This window comes from Saccoglossus kowalevskii, chromosome 16 (assembly GCF_978046115.1).
Source record: "Saccoglossus kowalevskii chromosome 16, keSacKowa6.1, whole genome shotgun sequence".
NCBI classification, from domain to species: Eukaryota; Metazoa; Hemichordata; class Enteropneusta; family Harrimaniidae; genus Saccoglossus; species Saccoglossus kowalevskii.
This window is the reverse complement of record NC_140656.1, coordinates 21,732,814-21,754,710: the sequence shown is the minus strand read 5'-3', so window position 1 is coordinate 21,754,710 and position 21,897 is coordinate 21,732,814. Positions and strand designations below refer to the sequence as shown.

Below are 21,897 nucleotides of genomic sequence, written 5' to 3'. Positions count from 1 at the left end.
TTACATTGCACATTAATCTCATTTGTGGTGCACATTTATCGCCTTTGCATCACACATTGCATTGCATCACATCACATATTTACATTGCACATTAATCTCATTTGTGGTACACATTTATCGCCTTTACATCACGCATCGCAACACTTCACATATTTATATATTTACATTATTCTTATTTGTGATGCATATTTATTGCCTTTGCCTCTCACATCCCATCACATCACATATTTACATTGCACATTAATCTCATTTGTGGTGCACATTTATCGCCTTTGCATCACACATCGCATCACATCACATACTTACATTGCACTTTGATTTCATTTTTGGTGCACATTTATCGCCTTTGCATCACACATCACATCACATATTTACATTGCACATTAATCTCATTTGTGTTGCACATTTATCGCCTTTGCATCACACATCACATCACATCACATATTTCATTGCACATTAATCTCATTTGTGGTGCACATTTATCGCCTTTGCATCACACATCGCATCACATCACATATTTACATTGCACTTTGATTTCATTTTTGGTGCACATTTATCGCCTTTGCATCACACATCGCATCACATCACATATTTACATTGCACATTAATCTCATTTGTGGTGCACATTTATCGCCTTTGCATCACACATCGCATCACATCACATATTTACATTGCACATTAATCTCATTTGTGTTGCACATTTATCGCCTTTGCATCACACATCACATCACATCACATCACATATTTACATTGCACATTAATCTCATTTGTGGTGCACATTTATCACCTTTGCATCACACATCGCATCATATCACATATTTACATTGCACATTAATCTCATTTGTGGTTCACATTTATCGCTTTGCATCACACATCGCATCACATCACATATTTACATTGCACATTAATCTCATTTGTGGTGCACATTTATCGCCTTTGCATCACACATTGCATCGCATCACATCACATATTTACATTGCACATTAATCTCATTTGTGGTACACATTTATCGCCTTTACATCACGCATCGCAACACTTCACATATTTATATATTTACATTATTCTTATTTGTGATGCATATTTATTGCCTTTGCCTCTCACATCCCATTACATCACATATTTACATTGCACATTAATCTCATTTGTGGTGCACATTTATCGCCTTTGCATCACACATCGCATCACATCACATACTTACATTGCACTTTGATTTCATTTTTGATGCACATTTATCACCTTTGCATCACACATCACATCACATATTTACATTGCACATTAATCTCATTTGTGGTGCACATTTATCGCCTTTGCATCACACATCGCATCACATCACATATTTACATTGCACATTAATCTCATTTGTGTTGCACATTTATCGCCTTTGCATCACACATCACATCACATCACATATTTACATTGCACATTAATCTCATTTGTGGTGCACATTTATCGCCTTTGCATCACACATCGCATCACATCACATATTTACATTGCACTTTGATTTCATTTTTGGTGCACATTTATCGCCTTTGCATCACACCTCGCATCACATCACATATTTACATTGCACATTAATCTCATTTGTGGTGCACATTTATCGCCTTTGCATCACACATTGCATCGCATCACATCACATATTTACATTGCACATTAATCTCATTTGTGGTACACATTTATCGCCTTTACATCACGCATCGCAACACTTCCACATATTTATATATTTACATTATTCTCATTTGTGATGCATATTTATTGCCTTTGCCTCTCACATCCCATCGCTTCACAAATTTGTGTTGCACATTTGGGTGCCGTTTCACATTTCAAACACTGCAACTGTGGTGACCCAAAAGCTTAAACTGGGGAAATCACAAACACTGTTGCCTAAGTACTTAAATACATGTACATATAGCCTATGTACAGTGTGTACATGTAAGTGAGAAAATTTAAAAAAAAAAATCTTCCAAAAAATAAATTTAACATGGGTATTTTAAAATTTGCAACAAAAAATCGATAAATGTACAGGCTGAACTACAAATGTATACATGCATAAACATAGTAGTAAGATGTGTGTGTAATCAACATTCAAGTAAGCCGATAGTTTCTAATTTAGACATGGTATGGCAACTATTGTTAGCAAAGATATTGTTAGAAAGTGTTGAAATGAATACATGCAAAGGTCAGTATGGATTAGCGTAATATAGATATTAGTTTCATCCTTAGTACCATCTGATGTAGGTTGTAATATGATGATTGAATGTGATTTGGCCAGGGATGTGCATATCAATTTCAAATCTCCTGGCCCTGCTGTGTATTTTGTTTTTACCAAACGCTTCAGCGTGGTATTAAGAGTTTGTTTTCAGGGGTGGGTGATACCAAGGTGGGAAATGGATGCACATAAGGGGTTAATTCCTTGAATTGCAATATAGAGGGTTCAGGCCGAAATACAATATATAGTGTTTTCATGTTTCGTCTGATATTTCTGTGGTATTCTGCTGCTGTAAGTAATGCACGATTTGTTCCGAAATTCAGTATTTTGTGTGCATTCCAGGGTTATTCGTTTTTTGCTGAAAACACCCCTATTTTTTAATGGCAGAGTCGAATAGTTTCACTCCCACTGGGAAATCTGCATTGTTGCTTGAATGAGAGCTAATTAAACACATTTCCCAGACCGGCGAAAGAGTATGCAACAGCCAATTTTAACAGCCTGTCACATGATTTTAGTCTGAATGTCAACATGAAAAGGCTAGTCCATTATACGCAGGAGTAATTGGGAGTAGAATATGTGAGGGATAGTATTAACAGAGATGTGTATACTGGAAAGTAATAACTATCATACTTTTGCACTCTGAGCATTCCTGTTTTAGTATATTGGTTTGAAAATGTTGAACTTGCATGATTTGCAATGTGTTTTTTTTACTGAAACTCCCCTATTGATCGAATTCCGGGTTTGAACGAGAACGACACACCACGTGATTCATTTGAATACAATGCTGAAGGCAAGCATGCCGCGCTACTGTGGTACTCCACTGACGGGATGACTTACTAGTACTGCATGCTACAACTTCGCTTCTGATGTTGCTTGCTAGCCGTGGATTGAATGAATCTTGATTACCGGTTAAAATGTTGCTCATTTGGCGTTGGTAATCTTTATTTGGAACTGGGTAACGCCGCAACGTCGCCAGCAGAAACCTCCTGGTACTTCGTACTATGATAAAACTCAGTCAACATACACCAAGTTCTGTCAATCGTAGTATTCCATGTGATGTACACCTAATATGCAAAAAATGTTGCTAAACTGGATAAAAATAGCAGACGAACATTTATTTACAAAATAAAAATACTTCGGTTGCCAATGAAAACAAGCCGGTAAAAAACAAGCAATATGTTTTCGGCTGTTACCATGGTAGGACATGAACGTGAAGCTAACGTCGGTTTATAACTAAAACCAGGCACCTTATACGAGGTTCGCAAAATAACATTCAGTCTTTAGAAGTCACTTTATTTTATTGCTAGGACGTATTCAGCCGTTAAATGTATTATTTCCAACCGTTTTGCGATAGTATTTTCTAGATTGGAGGCAGCATTTAGATTTTATTCAACGTTCAATTGGGATTACGTTGACAGTGTAACAATGTCGGCGCCAGTGATCTCTTACCAGTGCGCAACGTAGCCAGAATAAAAGGCATGATCATTTGGCCACTGCTATTACAAGACTGGTAGGAGGTAATAAATTTGGGGCAAAAGTATTCAAAAAACAGATTTTGGCTGTTGCCATGGTAGCGGTGGGTCAGGATTGTTTTTCCAATTAGTGATGGTACGATCTGCCTATCAAGTTTGAACAAAATCAGTCAAGCCAAAACAAAATCACAGAAGAGTTAAAAAGCCATTCCTGGTGAACAGTTACTCTAACTTTGGGGTCAAATTTCTCATTAATGAAAAAAGATATAAAAAATTCAAATAGTAACTTTGTACCCACACTCAAACCGAGTACAATGAGCTATGTCTGAGGTGTTGTGTCACAGGGAATTGGACAAACTTATGTATTTTAATAAATTATTGAATAATAAAATGTTATATAACTTTTCTTTTACCCCCTCCCCTTCCTGGTATCTAAATCAAGTAATCACTATTTTTATTTTGTAAACACATTTCTTTCTGCTATTTTTGTCAGGTTCAAATCGTTCACCAATCGTTCATTTTTGGCATGTTAGATGTACATCACATAGAATACTAGGATTGGGAGAACTTAATGTATGTTGACCACCTGGAAACTGAGTTTTATCAATCTTGAAGGGCTCTCTGAACATCCACCCGCAGCCTGGACCCGCAGTAAAATCAGCCTTTTCACTTTGGCGCGTAGATGTTTGACTTGACAAGTTGTTTGACAGCTAGCAAAAAGATTGTGCGACGCGCATCGTCGGCGGCGTCTTTTTTATGACGTTTTGAACACTTAGTCAATTTGAGCAGTATTTATTCGGACAATGACTCAAGTTTAGACGTCTGATTATTTTATTTTCACACGTACAGTGACACGCGTTCTACACTGACACGCGTTGCTAGGTCGCAGCACTGTCTTGGAGCATATTAATGGGCAATTGGGTTCCCCGACCTAAATTTCTATCCCGATTTGTTGCACGTTCTTTCTTTAATATGAAATAATCAAATATGGGACATATGTAATAATAACAGAACCCCATACACTCCCAGTGGCTTCGCTCGTGAAAGTACGGCAGCAGGATACACCGCATCACTCGTGAAAATAACTTCCATACGCAATGAAAGCCACGGGGAGGGTATGGGGTTCTGTCATAATACTTCATTATCACTGAAAACATTTTCCCCCTGAACACATTTTCCAGTGAAAATGCTATTTCCCTCACACTCTATTGAGACACATCACAGTGAAAATTGGATTCACATGTAATGCTTGAAAACATGTCAGCAAAAATAAATTAAGTGAAATTCTACGTGACTTCATAAGAGTTGGAAATGAACAAATTACACCCGACCCTACCACTCCATACACAATGTAAACTACACCCCAAAACATCCTTTCGCCCATGGGTACTATCGTGTTTCACCAGTGTATTCTATTTGACTTCAGGAGAAATTGAAATAAACAAATTAATTATAATTTCAGCCTCTAGTTGAGCACTGATTAAATCATAAACTACCTCGTCTTTATGTCAACTTTAAGTTATTCATTGCCTACATCAGTGACTTCAAAATATATGTTTCAATCCCAAGAATTTAACTCGCTGTTAATTGCATGGGAGTGCCAGTCTTTCATGAATTTCTATTGTCATGTCAATTTCTTGCGATTACTGGGAACATGAAGCTGTAACTAAATCCTGGTATAAGCACCGGTTAGGCAGGCTTGAACTATGCATGTGAAGCCACCTGAGAGGTATATTTAATCCAATAGATTTCTCATTGTTTGGTAACTATTTGCTGCAAATGCAGCAAAAATCAATATAAAAATATTACCCACACAGCATTCTACAGGTTACTTGTTGTTGTTTATAGGTGGAGTTAATGCTTTTTTATGTGCCACACAGATACTTCTCCATACATTGTGTCACACGTACAAATATAGTTGTATGATGCGTAATGTTCTTAAAGGAAATATATTCCTTGTATTCTTATCATTGATAATCAATTTTCGTGCCATGACCTGCAACTGTTTGCGTACGGTCAGTTGGAATCAACAGAGATTCTCAGAAATTGGTGTGTGAAATGTCTGTGTTCACAATCTGTCAGATTACTGTATACTAAAGCAAAAGTGGTGATCCAAGTCTGGAGTTTAGCAACCCTCTCATTTGTAAAAGTTACACAGAATGAATGATTTTATCAATTTACATGTACTCTAATTTAATTACAGTATTTGTAAATGGCGCTGTGACTCAATGTTTTTTGGATCCATGTGAAATTTTTTCAACTGCAAAATTCATGATATTCACTGACTCACAGAATTAATGAAATTGATTTTAATATATATAGCAAAGTGTATGAGTAGTATGTATTTGCTTTTTAGAGGCGCTTCTCTAATAGAAGTGCATATGAACACTAAATTGCATTAATTGTACTCTGAATCATTGAAAAATATTAGCTACTATTAGAACAAATGCAATAATATAATTTTTTTTTTTTAAATTATGATTTGTGAAAAATAAGGAAGTGAAACTCCCGTAAAATCTGTATTAGAAGCCGCACCCCTAATAGAAGTCGCACCAATTCTTTTTGAATAATTGAGAACCAAAAATTCATCATTTCTCATATGTGTAGATGCTCTAATAGAAGCCGCATCCCCCGTGTTGTATTGTACTATTTTAATAGAAGCCGCGGCTTCTAATACAGATTTTACAGTGTAGGAGATGCTGTTTCCTGAAATTATTATTGTTATTATTATTACATATTAACTCTTAAACTTACTTGTCTGAAATGTGTATTACATTTATTATGGTGTGTTATGGTATGTTACTATTCAGTTTTATTTGTCTGATGGTATAGGACTACTTTTAGTGTTGTCAAGCCCTGGCTATTAGTGGATATATGTGATTTAGAATTGCAGACCTGCAATGTATTTACATATGGTTGACATTCAACCTTTGGTCAAATAGTAAACTGTTATGTCTAGCAGCTAGTACCTTTTATACATTCAAGTCATGCATTTTGAATCTATACAAGTTGCAGATTGAATTGAAAAGGCAGACATTTTGAATCTTAAAAAAAAATACTTAGCTAGCTATTCTAATTGTTAATAGCTTGTTGATTTACTAGAGCACTGTACCAATGTCGTAATAATACAATGTGAACTGTATCTCACCTTTCCCCCTTACAGTGTGTATAACATTGTTTTTATGTGGGCGGATCTCATGTGGTGTCACATTGTATCTATTATTGAATTACAATAACAGTAAATGTATTTCATATTTGTCAGACATCTTGAGCTATTTGGGCTAGAGAAACTGAAAATAATAATAATCAAGCTATGAATTTTCACTCAGTGAACACAAATACTATTTGTATAGAAAGAAAATTTCATGTTTTCTTGAGTATGACAGTCATGGTTAGTCATCAACAAATGAATGTACATAATTATGCAGCAAATTGATGGTTTCACAGTAAATTTTAATTCATGGAAAATATTAAAGTTAAAATTTGCTAATTGCATTGACAACCTAATTATGTAATATTGCAAACATTTCAAGTAGCGAAAGTTCAACTGTTTACATCAAGGTTTTAAAGTATTTGTATTTTAATTAGGTGATAATTGTCTTCAATGCTAATAATAATAACTACAGTATTATTATGTCACCATGGTACTGTAGACAAAACATAAATATTTAGTACTGACAAAACATTATACTTTGTGTATAACGATAACAAATTATAATTTGTAAAACTATTGTATTTCCTCTGATATTAATGCATAGAATTCCATAAATAACAGACATGTCTGTGGTTGTGTTTTAAGATTCAGCATGCACTGTGGTCAAAATAAGACATAATGAATGCATGTAATTTTTGGTTTATGTGAGCTTCTACATTTTTTTCTTTGTTGAAAAATAAGGCTGTATTTGAATATGTTCTGACTACATACATTTACTGACAAATACACAAGGATAGGATAGGATAGGATAGGATATTTTATTTGGAACGTACACAAAAACAATGCTTGAGTAAAGTCCAACGTAAGAAATATACAGTATCACAACTAATCTAAAATAATTTTAAAATCTGAAAAACAAAATTAGCTAAAATACTACAAATATATTTGTCTACACTAGAGAAAACATTAATAAACAATTCTCCATTTGGTAATGTTTGATAGTCAGGTGAGTATTTGAACAATGTATAGAGGAATTTTTTTCTGTGTTCAGAAAAACTGTCACAATGAAAAAGTAATGTTTTTCATCACCCACATCCTTAGAGTCACATTTGTTACATACCCTGTCAATTTTATTTATTCCCCTGTGACGACCTATTTCAATTGGCAAGAAGTGGGCTGAAATACGAAATTTGGTTAATGCTACTCTGTGTTTTTTGTTTTTTATATCATCCAAGTATTTTTCAAATACAATATGCATGCATTGTCTACTGATCTTTATTAACTTCCAAACTAACTATGAGAATCAGTACAGCTGATAACTTGTTATTATCATACCTTCACAAATTATGGATTTCTTATCAAATTCTTCACCGTGGGGGAGCAGAAATTCCCTCCTAGGCAGTGGATGACATTCAGAAAATAAAATAAGTAAATGGTTTGATAATGGTCTGAGTATAGTGGATATTGTGCACGATGTTTTGTGATGAATCCTTTTGAATTGAGTAATGGCAATTTGATCTGAGAACTGTCTGCTGATGTACCTAATCATTCTTTGGAAATGTTAAAGGTGATTACAAAATCAAGCAGCATGGGCAATATCACATGTAATTCTGTCTCAAATTTGTCCATTTGACAGCATAGTATGGAGAGTTTAAAACACTTACACTGTACTACTGTAAAATCTCGGCTGTCAAGTGCATACCTTATGAAAAGTCTAAAAAATATATTAACTGAAAACTCTATACCAGTCTCTGTGGTCTATCACAAATATATGTACCGATATAAGTGACCTAATTGATCTACATGTATAAACTCAACTTCTCTTTTAGTCAACTCCCATTTCCCATCTTTCCTGCAGACATGCTTGGTAAGACTTATAAAACTGAACACCTCAGTTTGTAAAACACCATGTCCAATCCTTGCTGCATAGACTAGCTACATTGCTTGTATAAAAGACCTCTGTAAACTGAACACCTCTGTAAGCCAACTTCCATTTCCAGTCATTATTGCAGACATGCTTGGTAAACCCTATTAACTAAACACCTCAGTTTGTAAAACACCATGTCCAATCCTTGCTGCATAGACTAGCTTGTATTAAAGATATCTATCAACAAAACACCATTTTACCCTGATCCATATATACTTGCCTGTAGGAGTCATCTACATGTACATTTATAAACCAAACACCTAGCTAGTTCTGAATGTTCTCTTCTTATTCACGTGTGTTGTGCATAAGTATACATGTTATGGGGACAATGATTGACAATGACAGTATGATTACATATCTTTATATAATACATATACATATGTTGGTACATATGACATCTTAGTATCCTTCTCGTGCCTACAAAAATAAGCTAGCTTTATTTATGTGTTTTGCATGGCACACACATGTTGTGGAGATGGTGACAATGACAGTATGATTGATAAACACATATCATTCCTTAAACATGTATTGATCCTGTTACATGGGTTTCCACTTTAAGAAGGATTAGGGCGATACGCTCTGTTTCTGGTGAATTAACTCACTACTAGGATTATTAACTCCAGGTTTCAATTCTCAATGCCTTTAGATTTTTAATTATGTTTTCTTTGCTAACGCTGGAACTGAACGTAAGTTTGAAATATAGCTGTGGTTTTGCACTGTCTGATTCATTCGCTCAGTTTTGCTGAAGTCAATTATTCATGGCTGCCCACACCAACTCGAGTGTGATTGTGTTCGGAAAAGCTGTATTTGACTTTAGTTAAAATGAATGATTCAGTTTAGTGTGCCCTTAACCTTTTTATCGCCATTCTCAAAATATTCTCGTTTATAATCTGTAATTTCAGAAGATTGGGACGAAAATAACAAAATATTTTGATTACTCAAGTTTTGTCTGTTGGCTCAATTTTAGGGTTCACTTCTAGAAATATTTAAGAATTTAAGAAAAAAGTACAGGGAAATCTGGTGGTGAAAAGGTTAAAGCAGGAGGGTCGTCACCTACGCACGCGCAGGAATTGAGTCCCAAGCGACGATAACAACACACGCTAAAAACACAAAGTCTCAGGGGTAGACACTTGTTTGTAAACAATGACACGCTATGGTCATATGAAGCATGCGCAGGCGACTACTCCCCCACTCGTAGATTTTGTTGTCCTATATCGAGTTGTTGCTTAACAGATAAAAACAAATGATTTTGTATTCAATTTAGAATGGAAACACATCATAACATGGGACTTTGTGTTCCATTTACTATGGAAACGCATCAGGGCAATGTCCGTTGTTTGATTTTCTTGACAGTAAATATCGGTTTACAGTGCAAATTCTGCCATGGTATAATGATGAGGCTATGACTGATTTAATGAACCTTGGCTGGCAAAGATGGTGATTATGTGCCTTTAGTGTTTTGATGATCGGAGTATTACGCAAACAAATTTTTTGAAATTTCCATACTTTCTTTAGTTTATACCAAGTTTACATAATTTTCCATTAGCGACAGATCGTGATCAAAATTCTTGGAAAAAAAACAAACATGGAAAAATTATTCCGGTAAATTGTGTCATGTAAGGTACAAAAGGTAATAAAATATGCATAATTTTTGTGACCATTTCTGTTTCTTCATTGTAAAAGTTAATGACAACGCAACTAATTTCTGAATTTTATTTCCCCCCAAAGTCATAATATTCCTTTAATTGCAAATTATCATTTGCTCTTTCCCGGTAGGGGTGCTCCAGTAAGCGCCCAAACCCCAAAAAAATCATGATTTTCTAAGTTAGGTGCTAACGTGGTTGAGTACGGTATATAATGATGTGCAACCGATACTGTCGCCACAACTGACAAAGCTACTTTGTAAGGTACATGTATGTAACACAATATATAGTTAAATTTTTGCTAATGTCAACTTCCCATTTACATCACGTCCCCCTGAATATACATGTTGATGACTTACATTATGATTCTTTAATATAATTACCATGTATCTAGATACATTATTTTGTTAGTAAACTAAATCCCTCTGGAAAGACTTTCATGGCTGCCTACATGTGTACATGAATACAATTAAAGCTGCCTTCATATGACAGAAAGATACAATTAACGATATATTCCCTCAAGACTTTATCCTAATTTAGTTTTGTCTGAATTGAACTAAATGGACTTGTGTAGAATAAAAACACATTTTTAGGATCAGAGCCAAGTGAATTGCTGTGTTTTTTCCAGTCATTGCATTTCTACTGATAAGTTTGTATATGAACCATGTCATCATTTTTAATCTGGGTGTATTTTGACAGTCATATCTGATTTCTACAAGGTGATTAAATTATTCATTGAGTTGTGTAATGCTTGGCATACCAATATTCTGGGAAAAGTTTCAACTTAATCTTACTGTGAAATATACGGTGGAAATGCGATAAAATCACAGCTTCAGAATTTAATATTTTCCTGATCAGTGAGCAATACTTAAACGCTAAAAAAGTGTCTGGATGCCATTGATTGTTTCCATGGATATAGTGAATGAGTGATTTAGAGATTACACATACCGATTATTGAGAAGTGCTTGTACACCTAGAATATAGTTGGTCATATACTTATTGAAAATACAATAATTATCTGGATACCATTACATGTTTCATTGGATACAGTGATGTAAGATAATATTTATTTACGAAGTGCATGTGCCCTTTGAATATATTTGGTTATACTATGGAAATCAATATTTCTCTGTGATACCATAAGCTTGACTCGTATTGTGATCAGTTACTGACCTGTATGATATTCAGTGTACACGAATTATAAATTTTAGTACAGATGCATGCATGAGAAATTTTATCATCAAAGTCTAAGAGTGCTTGAATTGGGAGTCTCTAAGCAATTATACATGTAACAGGGGAGCTCAGTTATCATGTACATAATTTCTCGTATTACGAATAATTTTTTTTTTTGAATTTATTAAAAATAGTAATTTAATATGCACCAGTATTGATCATCAGAGGCATATACAGTAAACAAGCATGGTGACCTTTTTTGCATACTACCAGGAGTATATTCTAATTTTGCCAAAAAATTAAATGTTTGCAAATTGAGATGAAACATTGAAAGTGAAAATTTTTAATTTCTGCAAAAAATGTTGATTTTTCCCTGACTGATAAATTGTCTCTCATCGTTTTGTGTAGGAAAAGCTGAACCTGACAATGTTTTGTGTTTTATTTGCAGATCACTATTAGTGAACTGTTAACGTCATTGGTGATACATTCGTGACTGTTGTTATAGCAACTGCCTCTGTCCTAAATACATTGTCATCTCACATGCTGGGAGAAGACATCGGCTGATCAAATATCACATATCAGACCTGGTTGTAGTGACCTGATAAAACTATAAGAGACGTTTTCCCGCTCGCTTCAACATTTTTATCAATTTAATGTTCCAAACGCGTCTGAGGTGATCATCAGCCGGAACGAAGTGTCAAAATGGTGAAGACATTTCAAGCCTATCTACCGGAGTGCCATCGCAAATACAGTTGTGTGCATTGCAGAGCGCATCTTGCAAATCATGATGAACTCATTTCGAAGGTAAGAAACAACAGGTAGACTGTGATGTGTCTGACTCTGTGTGTTCATGGATGCTGAGACTGTTCATCAGTGTCTGATTGTCCGTGTGTTGATGGGTGATTGCTGAGACTATTCAACGGTGTGTATTGTGTGTGTGTTCATGGGTGGGTAGGTGCTGAGACTGTTCAGTGGTGTGTTAATCAGATGTGTTCTATGTGCTACTCAGAAGGGAGTTTACTCTGAAATTCAAGCTCATATAAATACAAGTACATTTGTGTTCATTCAGGGTACTGTCCAGCGGTTTTTCTATAAAAAAAAACTCCAAGATGGAGCACTGCAATTCAGTGGCGCCACAAAGTGGGGGAGATGGGGTTCTCTCTACCAGGGTGTCGAGTTTGTGATAATACTGAGTTAAAATGGAGCATTCTATGACTTCCTTGGGGCCAAAATTACTATCAGACAGGTCACAGCTGAAGAATGTGGCCTCATGTGATCCTTGGTCAATCAGAATTTTATGGTTTCCAGAGGATCTGCTCCCCAGGGTAAGGGGGCGCATGACCATAGCATGAGGGCGCTGCGCCCCTGTTCCCTTGTTTAAAAAAATCTCTGCTGTCTATAGCAGCCCCTCTTATAAAATAATCTGTGTTCATTCAGAGTACTGTCTAGCATAGCCATGCGTATCATACCTTCCCTGTACATGTATAATGCTTATATTTGTACAACGGCCCCTCCTATGAATTATACATTCTGAAAAAGAAAGCATGTTAGATACTTGAAATAGTGGATAGTGAAATAGTCTAGCAGAATGACTGAAGAAGATAATAGTAATTAAAATGAAAAATAAGTCCCAGTAATTATGTATATCAAAAAAAATCTGAAAATTAATATTTGTGTGATGTATGAAAATAGCTCATCGCCAAATGTGTATCGGATGTATATTGTTTGTGGTGTTAGAATAAAATTTCACAAAACTTGTTGTTTACTACTTGTCATAAAGACCCTGGTGAAATATTCACTGTTATAATTGTCTCCTGACTCGTGAATGTGCCTCTTACAAAATCATACTTTATGGTATAATTAGCTATTAGTAGAAGATAAGGTCTATATTTTTGCTAAATTCAAAACTCAAGCTTTTAGACTCTTAAAAAGATAACCCCTTCCTATGTTGATAAATGGCTGGTTATCATACGTGTCGTGTCAATCGGGTATTAGGCATGCTTGTACAAAAATATTGCCACTGAAACACCCAATGGTCACTATTCCATCCTTGGATTTTGTACTAAAGGGAAACTGATTATTGGGAACATACATGTATACATGTACGTTTCTGCCTCAGTGATTGAGGTGATTGAGCTTTTAATCTGAAGACTTGGGATAACATCAACTCTGCTGCTATGATTCATGATCACTTGCATATAATGATCAAGCAGAATTCTCCACCAAATAGATTGTGACTTAGATTTAGGCGCACACATTCAACTCATGAGATTACATGTTGACATGGAGCATCTAGAGTGAGAACACAGCACACATCAACATCCTGAGATGCATGCAGGCACACCTCATCCGCGAGAGAACTCGCATTAAGGTTTTTATCGCAGAGTTTCATCTTTTATCGCAGTTACAACTCGTGATGAAGGTGTTTAATTGATTAAAAGTGATACACGTACACTTTGACATCAGTAGTCTAAGTGTAGTATTGAAATCAGTAGACGTCACCATCATGTGTAATTAGGTTTCATTCCTGTGGGACGTATGGATCATTGAAGGTTATACTAAAAAAAATGAGTGTTGCGGCTTGGTTGAACTCATCACACTGCAGTTGTTGAAATCTAACTAAGTCTCCATTAAGGTGGTAATATAACTGGGTCAAGGTCATGTTTATTATTAAAAAAATCATTATCTAGCTAGCTGCCTATGACCAGTCAGTTGGGGGCAAAGTCAGATCTTGTTATTTGTGTTTTGTTTGCACTAATAATCAAATATAAAATACCTGATGTTTGATTATTTATGTGATAGTCTATGATTAAACTATAAGTAATAATTTAATCATGCAGCATAAAAGCAATATGATATATTAGAAATTATCTCATGCGTAATGTCCATATTTCCGCAGTGTGACATAATACAGGACAGATCGAAAATGTACATCACATAGTTTGGCATCACATACTGCCAAACTTTTTTTTATTTATTGCACATGCTACCTGAAGGTTATATAGTGTCTGATAAAAATGGTTAATTTTGGCAAATTTTTGTTTATGTTTTGAAATTATTTTTCAGTCCCTTTCAGTTAAATTCAGTATTATTCAGTTAAAAAAAAATCCCAACGAATTAGAACATGTGTCATAAATGAGCAGACAGCTTATGCATAAAATAGAAAACCGTGGCATGAACAGGTACAAAATTAGCATATGAGGCACACAAATACATTATTTGGTGTCATTTCAATAATAGTCCCAGCTTCATCACTCTGTGGAAATATGCATGTGATAAATGTATTCTCTAGTATTCTCATATTTTCTCTTCTTGTGATTACCACCGAAGTAGCACTAATCCTCGCCTGCGGCTCTGTTCGGTACACAATTCTGACAGTAATCACTCGCCTTCTCTGATGTCAACTAAGAGAGAATAGATTATGGGATTATATGTAAATGTCTTGACATACTGCATTTGAATAAACTGTCCATGTAGGTAGGGCAACTAACCCTAACTAACTATATTTTTAGTGAAACTTTTATTTAATGCAAACAAGTTTATTTATGTTTTATTTATTATAATTATTATTAAATTATATTCTACTCACAAAATTATTTCCTTTGATGTCCAGAACATGACATTATACAGAACATTATAGCTTGCAATTTGTGGTATTTCTTTTTTAACGCAGTGCACGCTGACAAAGTTTTATAATATTTATATCGGCTGGTGACGTCTTTATCGTCATACTGTAAAATGACTAATATTCACTGGGTTTAAATTTCGCTGATTTACCATTTCAGGCATATTCTGTAGGTTTAAAATTCAAAGTATTATCATTTAGAATAATGTGTTCTATGTTCAATTTTACATATTCATTGGGTTTTAATTTAGCGCATTTTCCAGTCAGCAAAATAAGCAAAATTAAAACCCAGTGAATAATTAACCCTTTTACAGTATCTGCCTTAAATGCCTGATTGTGGAAGAGGTGTCATTGGGAAAAAATAATTAACTAATATACAAACCCAACTTGTTAACAAATATGTTGTTGTTTAAATTTTTTCCCCCAATTGTTTGTGTTTATGCTAACATTGTTCATGTAGTATATAGAGTATTAAAAGTAAAGTTTCTGTTTCTGTTTCACCAACTGCTTTCATACTTTCCAATTGTCCATGCAGTTTGTAGGGAATTTGTACAGTGTGATGTCAATTTGCTTTTAAATAGAATGCTACAAATGTGAAGTTCGGACAAGGATGTCCCTCAGAATATGGAATGTTAAAATAACCTAAAAGATAACATTTTTCATATCTTATTCATACTCTGGTTTTTTTTTTTTAGTCTTATAATATTGCCTAATGTACTGACAAATTATTGAAAAAAAATAAATTAAAGTTTACTTGTGTGTGTGAGGGGTATGGAATTGCTAAACAGGCATGAAAGCAGGCTTTCACTGATGAATAGCATGAAATAAGATGCAGAGATTAACACATGGGAGTTAGTGAATACATCTGGAAGAGAATATTAATGACTGTTTAGGTTCACATTATTTCAACAAGCATGTGTGCATTAAAATACAGTTGACTGACATCAAGTGCATTCTTCAAGTGACACATACACCACTAGAGGAAATTGGAGGAAAATGCAAGATCTTTGTTCTGAGCAACAATGGTTTTTGTAAAAAATGGGGAGTAACCATGGAAACTGTTATATCATCATCATAATATCATAATAATCTTGTAAGCCACATGTGTTTTTACATTGACTTGACCACCTGAGAGTTAAATTTTACTGTTACAGTAGTGTTGATTTTCGACCATTCTGTGTAAATAAATGTCATAGATTTTATATGGGCGGTAACATAGTATTCAGAACTAATGTAGTGTCAAGAATATTTTTTGTGAAATTCATTTGATACAATGAATTTTGGTGTGACATGTAGACATTATGTTTTGGAGCAAGACGATCTATGCTCTTGAAAAAACAAAATTGCTTTGGCTAGAAACAAGGTAAATTTATAGTGTGAACATAACCACAGGCACTGCTTATTCAGCGAACAAAAATATATGTATTAAAGTATATGCTAATATACACAGTTTTTTGATTGAGAATAATTTGTTACCAAACATCTTCATACACGAGATAGTACAGTGAGAGTATTAACCGACGTGTGACGGTGGTCGATGCGCCCGCATACTTTCTGAGTCTTGTACATACTGTCTTATATGTCTTTGCAAACCATTCGCTTCTTATAGAGAGTCCAGAGCTGAGTTTAATAATGACAATTTGTTTGAACATTATTGCTGTAAACTTTGTTTTCAAAAGTGCCTGCCATTTTGGAAATACCATGTAATCATTCCATATTTCGAATGTACATTTCCTAATATGATAGGAATCAAATACCCTGTGCAATCATGCCAAAATTGTGGCACATGGTAACCTGGCTATGCAGTGACAGATGTTTAATAATTCTTACTTATTTAATATTTATTATCTAGATTCTCAATGGGCAAGGTTGCAATAGTTACGCTTTAATTTAGTACCAAGAAATGATTAGGCTCAGAATTTCGAATTCGGAAAAAAAGTTCAGGAAGGAGCATTAGTTTTTTCTAAAATCAGTTTCTTTAAAAATTTGTAGTTTTCCCAAATCTAGAATGTCAGGACGACATTCCTAATTCATTGGTGCATGCAACAACCATCAGGTACTGTGCATATAATACTGTAGAATACTTTATTTTCGCTGGAATTAATTTTCGCTGAAAAGGCTTATTGGGTGTTTTGTATGGAATTTATTTTCACTGATTTTTGATGAGTTTAATGTGAAATATAGGAAAAAAAGTATATTTGCTGGATTTTATTTTCACGGAATCATCCTTTCAGCAAAAATAAATTCCAAGCGAAAATAAAGTATTCTACAGTAGTCATCAAAATCAGTGAATTTTATGATTTACTGTACATGTATGTATCAGAATGCATTCGCTAACATGCTGCGCTTTTGACATTTTGTTCCAAAGGTCAAAATTACAATCATATGGTCTACAGTTTCACTTCTCACTTCAGTTATTTTGCACCATAAACTCTTATGAGGAAGGGATTTACAAATGTCAATTAAAGTGATTACAAAGCATCTGAAATGGGATATCCAGAAAGTACAGGTGGTGTCATTTGTGGTCAGTGACGTCAATGCCATGTTTGTCACGTCATTGGTCATATGCAGATTTTGAGTGTTTGAATTGAATAAAACAATCAATGTAATATCTGAAACAGACTTTCTTTCAGTTGAGCTAATTAAATTCAGATGATTTAATTTTTTGGTCACTTTGTATCATCAGTTTCTCTGTCAGCTGACTCTGAACTTACAATATGTATCTTATGTTTGGTTGTCAGTTTTTGTCTGTACATCTCTCTTTCATCAACTTAACATACAAGACACTCATTAAAAACATATGCCATGTTAAGGTGTCTCGGGTGACTTCAATCAGATTTGTCACATTACCTTCAATTCCCTATGTTTGCACAATATTTTATGATAATTGGTTGAAACCTGTTTTTTAATTTTCTGAAAAGAGCAATTCAGATTACCTTATTATTTGTGGGTGTTTGGGCTAATTCACTTTATGTCTTAACAAATCTTATTTCGTACAAAATTTAATAAATTTAACCCTCAGAATGGCATAAATTTTCAGATCCAAGTTTTCCAAATGTTAATTTTGTGAATTTTGAAGCGAATGTATATATGTACCTACAGGTTTCAATCAAAATTGTGATTAAACACGAAAATAATTTTTACAAGTGTATTTTATAAAAAGGTGCAAAAAGTTTACTTTGGTATTCTTATTGTTACGGTAATATTGGTATGTTGTTACCTCAACCTGCTTTCTACAGATTACATGTTTAAATGTAGTGCATAGTTATGTTATTTGCTCAACCTCGTATAGCAAAAATAGTGGTACTAGTACATGTATATGTAAATTAGCGTCCTCTGATCGCACGTTCTCATATTCATTTATTCCTTTCTCCATGAATGGAGGAAATTAATAAGCTGGACCATTATACACTTGTACCATGATAACTTAAGATTGTAAATTGGTTGTAACCAGTGTGCCCTCTAAGACAGTATGAGTTGTCATTGATGCTCAAAGATTTCCTATGGTGCTACTAGTTGTGCTAATTCACTGGCACATCATTGATGTGATCAACAGTGATTATTGAATTTGTAATTTGGTAAAATATAATTCACTTTGTGCTGAGCCCCATAGAAATACATGGAACAGTAGTGCGCAACTCAGCAACATAAAATGTTCTGTGACGTAGCTCCGAGAATATGTCCTAGATACATGCACTTGATTATTGTATCATGTATGGCTACCAGAAACAGAGGGGTCAATGCTTTTCTCGGATCATTTTTACAGTTCAAAGAAAATACTTCAGCCTTCCATTACATATACCGGTAGACTGATAACTCTACTGTACTGGCTTTCCATTTAGTATTATTTGCTGTATTGCATCAATAATCTCGATATTAGTTGCACTCTCATAGTTTCTTATTACAGCTAAGAGGTAGTTCAGACTAGATCTACAGAGTTATGCACAGTATTACATAATGAGCATTTGTGTAGCTAGAGTGTAATGATAGATAATTCTCTGTATAGAAACCATGATGTGAAATGAAATAGAAAGCATGTATAATTGTTAAATACTCCCTGCGGGTCATGCAAGTCTTCTGACTTAGAGGCGTCTGCAATTGAGAAACTGAACACACGTTTCCAGATGAATAACTAATATTATTTGCAATGACAGAAATATAATTACCCATGATGCAGGAAGCAGTGACATGTTAACATCATTATGCATTTGGCAATCTACATAAAAAAACTGCAACTATATGGACCATCTATTTAGCTTTCAGTTGTCTTGATTTTCCAGTTCATTGATCTGTTGTTTAATTGAAGTTTCTATTATTTTAGATTAATTACTTACCAAAGTATGTATGACAACTCGATGCAATGACCAACAAAAACAAATGACATGTAGGCACTTCAAATACAGATAGGGTAGGGTAGGGTTGGGTGAGATAGATTTTAAATTTTGTATTTCATTTTTATTTTTCCATCAGGCATAATTTTTTTTCACTAGTTTGCCGATTAGCTTTTTAGCTCTGCTGTCGACTTTGTCGAGCGGAGCTTATCATATGACTGATTGTCCGTCGTTGTCGTCCGTGTCAATGTTTTACTTTTTCGACTTATCTTGAAAACTACAAGCCTGAATGCTTTGATACTTGGTGTATATGTACCTTGAGTAGACCTCTCTCAGATTTGTTCATTTCATGATGATATCTTCAATTCTTTAATTTTGGTGAATATTTTTGTCTTTCTTGGTAAAAAGTGATATTTTCGACTTCTTGTTAAAAACCGCAAGTCCAATTGCTTTGATATTACATATATAGGTAATACATGTGGACCTCTTTCAGATTTGTTAATTTCGTTGTGATATCTTCAATTATCTAATTTTTATGATTATTTTTGGTGAAAAGTGATATTTTTGAATTCTTGTTGAAAACAGCAAGTCCTGTTGCTTTTATACTATACATATTGTTCATTTTCTAATGATATCTTCTGTTCTTTAATTGCAATGTGCATTGCCAACAGCGGAGCTATCTCAGCTGACAGGCTGCTTGTTAATGTTTACAGTAAATTTTCCAAATTCGGCAAACATTCTGCGTATTACATTCAATTCAATTCAAGTCTCATTTAAATATTGTATGACCATTTTTGTTTATGTTTGAGCAACAGAATAGGCAATAAATAAACTTTATAAATTCTTTGGCCTAATGCAGCTGTGTTGCATACACAGTTCTTAGCTGCATAGCTTGAATGACCTTAGGTTTTAATTATTGCCTTAGTCATGGTAATATGAAGTACAGCAACAACTAAGTGCTTATTATGGATAATTGTAAATCACCTATTTGTAATAAGATTGTAAATTACTAATGAGTTAGTTGTATTAGAATACTTGTCACTCCACACTTGAATTTTAACCACTAAAAGGGATTGCATTTTTTTTAAATGAATCAATCGAGAGGCTTCAACTTCATTGTGAATATTATACAATTGATAGAGGAATATGAAGGTGTACTCTTAGAATTGAACTTGTAAGAAAAGATACATGTCTTGGATCATTAATAATATGTTGAGCTTCATGCAAAGCAAAATTAAAGAGGAAATTCTGCAAATTTGAAACAATAGACTACTACTGGTATTTAAAATGGAAATTTTATTCATTATTTAAATTGGCCAAGATCAATCAAGCTGGTCTTTTGTTTGTCTGTATCAGTATACATGTACATGTATAAGGCGATGGTCGCTTACGCAGTGCATGTCTGAACTTTTTGTAAACAAATGATGTATTTCACTTGCGTTACGTTGTGTGTGCCGCTATAAATTTCATATCAAACATGACATGACCCAACGACCTCCATCCTGTAAGTGATGATAATTTCATTATTAACCAATGAACACTTGTCAGTATGAGTACAGAGCTCGAAATTCACCATGGAGGCCATGGAGTTGATTGATTTGATGGCCTACCTGAATACATAAATAAATGCCCTTCATAATCATATGTCTTTCACAATAAGTCTATTAAACATTTTCAGAAATTATTTGCTTGAATTGTTTTCAAGCCCTGTACGTGTATGTATTGACATCTGTCTGACCTTCTAGTCAAGGTACTGCAATATTGTTCTCTGGATTCGGGTTGTTCAAATCTTTATATCTCCGCTTAACTTAATGAATATTGACACAAGGTGCGTTGTCTAACCTCGCTCCTTCAGGTGAAAGCCTGATGCAAGTAATCTCATTTCCGTGCAAGGCTTCACTTGCATAATATGTAAACTATGTGCTATTTATAGACTGCCCAGGCAGGTAACATAGGATATAACAATGACAGATATTTCAACTTCAAGGGGTACGTAATTTAATGTGTCTTAATCATGCAGCACATCTCTACATATCAAGTCCTGGGAACGGTGAAGATATCTGGAGATTTTTGTTATCTCCGTTTTGTTGCTATAGCTGCGACATCTTCACCATGGCAACCTGTGCAGCTGATGTACATGTAGTTGTGGCACGTCGTCATGTAACACTCCTCTCAATCAGCTTATGACACTCACAATTTTTAAAGAGCAAAACATGATGTACATACATAAAGTATCTGTCACTCTTGTCATCCTTGCTCAGTAATGTTGCCGTGGTTACTTAATCTTTTCAGAAAATGGAGTAACGGTAATGATGAGAAAACGATGCGATAAATTCATCATGAAAAAAAGTCATTACGTTTTCCTC

The 21,897-nt window shown here is 34.5% G+C and overlaps 1 protein-coding gene across 1 annotated transcript in view; it reads left to right on the top strand.

Moving 5' to 3' along the window:
* Positions 1-21,897, top strand: part of Ypel1 (protein yippee-like 1) — a 45,821-nt gene that overhangs the window by 12,520 nt on the left and 11,404 nt on the right. Inside the window, exon 2 of the mRNA NM_001184922.1 lies at positions 12,024-12,379. Coding sequence (NP_001171851.1) covers positions 12,278-12,379 — 102 coding nt within the window. The 5' untranslated portion in view covers positions 12,024-12,277. The remainder of the gene's footprint in view (positions 1-12,023; positions 12,380-21,897) is intronic.